Source organism: Amia ocellicauda, chromosome 1, assembly GCF_036373705.1.
Source record: "Amia ocellicauda isolate fAmiCal2 chromosome 1, fAmiCal2.hap1, whole genome shotgun sequence".
Classification (NCBI taxonomy): Eukaryota; Metazoa; Chordata; class Actinopteri; order Amiiformes; family Amiidae; genus Amia; species Amia ocellicauda.
The window spans coordinates 62085548-62091547 of NC_089850.1; the positions used below are offsets into that span (position 1 = coordinate 62085548).

Below are 6000 nucleotides of genomic sequence, written 5' to 3' on the forward strand. Positions count from 1 at the left end.
GTCCAGTCAGTCAGTTAATGTCCTGTAGTGTCCAGTCAGTCAGTGTTAATGTACTGTAGTGTCCAGTCAGTCAGTGTTAATGTGCTGTAGTGTCCAGTCAGTCAGTCAGTGTTAATGTACTGTAGTGTCCAGTAAGTCAGTCAGTGTTAATGTACTGTAGTGTCCAGTCAGTCAGTGTTAATGTACTGTAGTGTCCAGTCAGTCAGTCAGTGTTAATGTACTGTAGTGTCCAGTCAGTCAGTGTTAATGTACTGTAGTGTCCAGTCAGTCAGTCAGTGTTAATGTGCTGTAGTGTCCAGTCAGTCAGTGTTAATGTGCTGTAGTGTCCAGTCAGTCAGTCAGTGTTAATGTGCTGTAGTGTCCAGTCAGTCAGTGTTAATGTACTGTAGTGTCCAGTCAGTCAGTGTTAATGTGCTGTAGTGTCCAGTCAGTGTTAATGTGCTGTTGTGTCCAGTCAGTCAGTCAGTGTTAATGTGCTGTAGTGTCCAGTCAGTCAGTGTTAATGTACTGTAGTGTCCAGTCAGTCAGTCAGTGTTAATGTGCTGTAGTGTCCAGTCAGTCAGTGTTAATGTACTGTAGTGTCCAGTCAGTCAGTGTTAATGTGCTGTAGTGTCCAGTCAGTGTTAATGTGCTGTAGTGTCCAGTCAGTCAGTCAGTGTTAATGTGCTGTAGTGTCCAGTCAGTCAGTGTTAATGTACTGTAGTGTCCAGTCAGTCAGTGTTAATGTACTGTAGTGTCCAGTCAGTCAGTCAGTGTTAATGTACTGTAGTGTCCAGTCAGTCAGTGTTAATGTACTGTAGTGTCCAGTCAGTCAGTCAGTGTTAATGTACTGTAGTGTCCAGTCAGTCAGTGTTAATGTGCTGTAGTGTCCAGTCAGTGTTAATGTCCTGTAGTGTCCAGTCAGTCAGTGTTAATGTACTGTAGTGTCCAGTCAGTCAGTCAGTGTTAATGTACTGTAGTGTCCAGTCAGTCAGTCGGTGGTAATGTGCTGTAGTGTCCAGTCAGTCAATGTTAATGTGCTGTAGTGTCCAGTCAGTGTTAATGTCCTGTAGTGTCCAGTCAGTCAGTGTTAATGTACTGTAGTGTCCAGTCAGTCAGTGTTAATGTGCTGTAGTGTCCAGTCAGTCAGTCAGTGTTAATGTACTGTAGTGTCCAGTCAGTCAGTGTTAATGTGCTGTAGTGTCCAGTCAGTGTTAATGTGCTGTAGTGTCCAGTCAGTCAGTGTTAATGTGCTGTAGTGTCCAGTCAGTGTTAATGTGCTGTAGTGTCCAGTTAGTCAGTGTTAATGTACTGTAGTGTCCAGTCAGTCAGTGTTAATGTACTGTAGTGTCCAGTCAGTCAGTCAGTGTTAATGTACTGTAGTGTCCAGTCAGTCAGTGTTAATGTGCTGTAGTGTCCAGTCAGTGTTAATGTCCTGTAGTGTCCAGTCAGTCAGTGTTAATGTACTGTAGTGTCCAGTCAGTCAGTGTTAATGTGCTGTTGTGTCCAGTCAGTCAGTCAGTGTTAATGTGCTGTAGTGTCCAGTCAATCAGTGTTAATGTACTGTAGTGTCCAGTCAGTCAGTCAGTGTTAATGTGCTGTAGTGTCCAGTCAGTCAGTGTTAATGTACTGTAGTGTCCAGTCAGTCAGTGTCAATGTGCTGTAGTGTCCAGTCAGTCAGTGTTAATGTGCTGTAGTGTCCAGTCAGTCAGTCAGTGTTAATGTACTGTAGTGTCCAGTCAGTCAGTCAGTGTTAATGTGCTGTAGTGTCCAGTCAGTCAGTGTTAATGTACTGTAGTGTCCAGTCAGTCAGTGTTAATGTACTGTAGTGTCCAGTCAGTCAGTCAGTGTTAATGTACTGTAGTGTCCAGTCAGTCAGTGTTAATGTACTGTAGTGTCCAGTCAGTCAGTCAGTGTTAATGTACTGTAGTGTCCAGTCAGTCAGTCAGTGTTAATGTGCTGTAGTGTCCAGTCAGTCAGTGTTAATGTACTGTAGTGTCCAGTCAGTCAGTGTTAATGTACTGTAGTGTCCAGTCAGTCAGTGTTAATGTGCTGTAGTGTCCAGTCAGTGTTAATGTCCTGTAGTGTCTAGTCAGTCAGTGTTAATGTACTGTAGTGTCCAGTCAGTCAGTGTTAATGTGCTGTAGTGTCCAGTCAGTCAGTGTTAATGTACTGTAGTGTCCAGTCAGTCAGTCAGTGTTAATGTGCTGTAGTGTTCAGTCAGTCAGTCAGTGTTAATGTGCTGTAGTGTCCAGTCAGTGTTAATGTCCTGTAGTGTCCAGTCAGTCAGTGTTAATGTACTGTAGTGTCCAGTCAGTCAGTGTTAATGTGCTGTAGTGTCCAGTCAGTCAGTGTTAATGTGCTGTAGTGTCCAGTCAGTCAGTCAGTGTTAATGTGCTGTAGTGTCCAGTCAGTCAGTCAGTCAGTGTTAATGTACTGTAGTGTCCAGTCAGTCAGTTTTAATGTGCTGTAGTGTCCAGTCAGTGTTAATGTCCTGTTGTGTCCAGTCAGTCAGTGTTAATGTACTGTAGTGTCCAGTCAGTCAGTGTTAATGTGCTGTAGTGTCCAGTCTGTCAGTGTTAATGTGCTGTAGTGTCCAGTCAGTCAGTCAGTGTTAATGTGCTGTAGTGTCCAGTCAGTCAGTGTTAATGTACTGTAGTGTCCAGTCAGTCAGTCAGTGTTAATGTGCTGTAGTGTCCAGTCAGTCAGTCAGTGTTAATGTGCTGTAGTGTCCAGTCAGTCAGTGTTAATGTGCTGTAGTGTCCAGTCAGTCAGTGTTAATGTACTGTAGTGTCCAGTCAGTTAGTGTTAATGTGCTGTAGTGTCCAGTCAGTCAGTGTTAATGTCCTGTAGTGTCCAGTCAGTCAGTGTTAATGTGCTGTAGTGTCCAGTCAGTGTTAATGTCCTGTAGTGTCCAGTCAGTCAGTCAGTGTTAATGTGCTGTATTGTCCAGTCAGTCAGTGTTAATGTCCTGTAGTGTCCAGTCAGTCGGTGTTAATGTGCTGTAGTGTCCAGTCAGTCAGTGTTAATGTACTGTAGTGTCCAGTCAGTCAGTCATTGTTAATGTGCTGTAGTGTCCAGTCACAGTGTCCAGTCAGTTATTCTTTGTGTCTGTATTTACCCCCCTCCCCTCTCTCTCACCCCAGTGTCAGGGTATGTTGTCCACCCCAGCTCAGACGTGGCCTCTGTGGTGTCTAACAGCATCACTGCAGAAACAGAGAGAGAGAGAGAGAGAGAGAGAATAAGAGAGAGCACAGTTAATACAGCCACAGACTAACTGACCGACTTAGTGTACTGTAAGAATATACACTTCCCATCTGCTGTGCACCAGAAACGCAAACAAGCTGACCAACACGCTGCCCTAGGGGTCAGTGGCATTGCAGTTCTCCTGACCCAGACTAATACACCTTGTTCTGTAGTCCTCAGTACCTTACAAACTACATTCCCACGAACACTTGCAGCTGTGCCCCAGTGGCCCAATAGGCACATACTGCCCCGCAGTATCAAGGGCAGTTCAGTTCCCCAGACCCTGATACTGTAGGACGGACAGAACGCTCCGCTATGTTCGCAGTGATAGCCCGTCCTGGCTGGCGCAGGGGCTTGTGGGAAATAGAGAGTCCCTCCCGGAAGAGCTCTCTCTCTGCAGTGTCAGAGCTGCTGCTCGATTTCATATTTCAACCCCCTTCAGTGTGACTCACGCAGTGGAAGCGCCTCCTCACACGCACACGCCACCATAAGCACGACTAACGCCTCTGTCCAACCCGACGCCATGTCTCAATCGCCCCCATCTGGCCCAATGCCATGTCTCATGCATATTCATGAGCTCACTGCCTTTGGGGGTGTGGCTTTCTGGAGGCTGGATTAGATTAGATACTGTTCATTACAAATTGTTAAATTCTGGCAAATGTGTTGATCATACATTCTTATAAACATATATATATATATATATATATATATATATATATATATATATATATATATATATATATAAATAACATGAAAAACAGACCTAATAAATAACTAAATATACTAAAATGATATTAATATTACAATTTCACTAGTTCATGTCTAATCATATTAATAATCATAAATAAACAATTCAGTTGATCTAATCCAGCCTCCGGAAAGCCACACCCCCAAAGGCAATGAACTCATGAATATGCATGAGACACAGCATCGGGCCGGACGGGGGCGATAGAGACACGCTGGCGGGCAGGACGGGGCGATAGTCGTGCTGACGGTGGCGTGTAGCCTGGGCACTGTATCTAAGGCAGGACTTCGAGCGTGTGCCGTAGTCACTGCAATGTAATGATCAGGCCCATGTGACTGTGCTGAAACAGAGATTATCTCTCTCAATCTGTCACCACACAGCAAATACACAGTGTAGACCCCCCCATCCCTCCATCCCTCTCTCTCTCTGTCCCCATCTCTCTCTCTCTCTCTCTCTCTCTCTCTCTCTATCTCCCTCCAGTACTCCATCTGTGTGTCTATCTCTCCCGGTCTTTCTGTATCTCTCCCTTTCTCTCTGTCTCTCCATCTTTCTCTCTCACATCTGTATCCATGTCCAGTGAGTCAGTCCGTTTGCTCACACAGTGAATTTCAACCCCTACCTTTCCCCCCTCTCTCTCCCTCCATCTCTCTATCGCTCTCTCCTGCTTCTCCAACTCCCCCCCTCCCTCCCTCTCTCTCAGTACAGATTGTAGACAGATTTGCAGTGTTGGGAGATTACTGACACAGATGGGGACTCTCCATCCCTCCCTCTTTATCTCTCTCTCTGATCCAGTAAAAGAATGTTATTAATAGTTAGTCTTTATTGTTTTTTCAAGAATGACACAAAGATGTCAGAAAGAAGGAAAACTAGAATACATTTATAATACATCCAGTCAGTATATTCAAAGCATCATCAAATGAATATTAATGTGCTGTAGTGTCCAGTCAGTCAATCAGTGTTAATGTGCTGTAGTGTCCAGTCAGTCAGTGTTAATGTACTGTAGTGTCCAGTCAGTCAGTGTTAATGTACTGTAGTGTCCAGTCAGTCAGTGTTAATGTACTGTAGTGTCCAGTCAGTCAGTCAGTGTTAATGTACTGTAGTGTCCAGTCAGTCAGTCAGTGTTAATGTGCTGTAGTGTCCAGTCAGTCAGTCAGTGTTAATGTGCTGTAGTGTCCAGTCAGTCAGTCAGTGTTAATGTGCTGTAGTGTCCAGTCAGTCAGTCAGTGTTAATGTGCTGTAGTGTCCAGTCAGTCAGTCAGTCAGTGTTAATGTGCTGTCATGTCCAGTCAGTCAATATGAAGGTACTATGGTGTTTTAACTTGCTCTCCCTCTTTTTCCCTCTCTTGCCCTCCCTTTCCCTCCCTACCACCATCACCATCTCGCTCTCTCTCTCTCTCTCTCTCTCTCTCTCTCTCTGGCTCAGTGTAATTACAGTATAGTGGTTTATCCTTAGCTGGCCTGTATTCTACTGAGCACATCTGGGATTAATTATAACACCTCAGACAGAAGACTTTTCCTCTCCTCTCTCTTTATTGTTTTTGATGACCCCTCTCTTTGTATAGTTAAACTTGTAGTTGACTTTCAAGAAAAACATACCTAAGACTAGAAAAAGGTATTATTATTATTATTATTATTATTATTATTATTATTATTATTATTATTATTATTTCCTGCATGTATGCATCACAGAAAAGTGCAATGGATCAGATTACTGCACCCTGAGATAAATGGAGAGGGTTAAGTCTTCTGCACTCACACTTCTCTCTCCCTCTCTACCTCCATCACTGACTCACACTCTCTCCCTCTCCCAGACTCCCTCTATCGCCCTCCCTCCCATCCTCCCTCCCTCTTGCTCTTTCTCCTTCTCTCCATCCCACTCCCTCCCTCTTGGTCTCTATTTCACTATCACTGCCTGTCTGTTTCCCTTTCGCTCTCTGTCTATAACTCTCTTTCTTTCTTCATCATGGCCTGATCTTTCTCTCCCTCCCTCTCTTTTTCTCTCTGCCTCTCCCACTACTCCTTCTCTCAGA

General features: G+C 44.4%; 1 protein-coding gene across 1 annotated transcript in view; it reads right to left on the reverse strand.

Moving 5' to 3' along the window:
* Positions 1–6000, reverse strand: part of ephb6 (eph receptor B6) — a 68520-nt gene that overhangs the window by 57539 nt on the left and 4981 nt on the right. The window contains exon 2 of the mRNA XM_066712402.1: positions 3121–3185. Within this exon, the coding sequence (XP_066568499.1) occupies positions 3121–3185 (65 nt within the window). The remainder of the gene's footprint in view (positions 1–3120; positions 3186–6000) is intronic.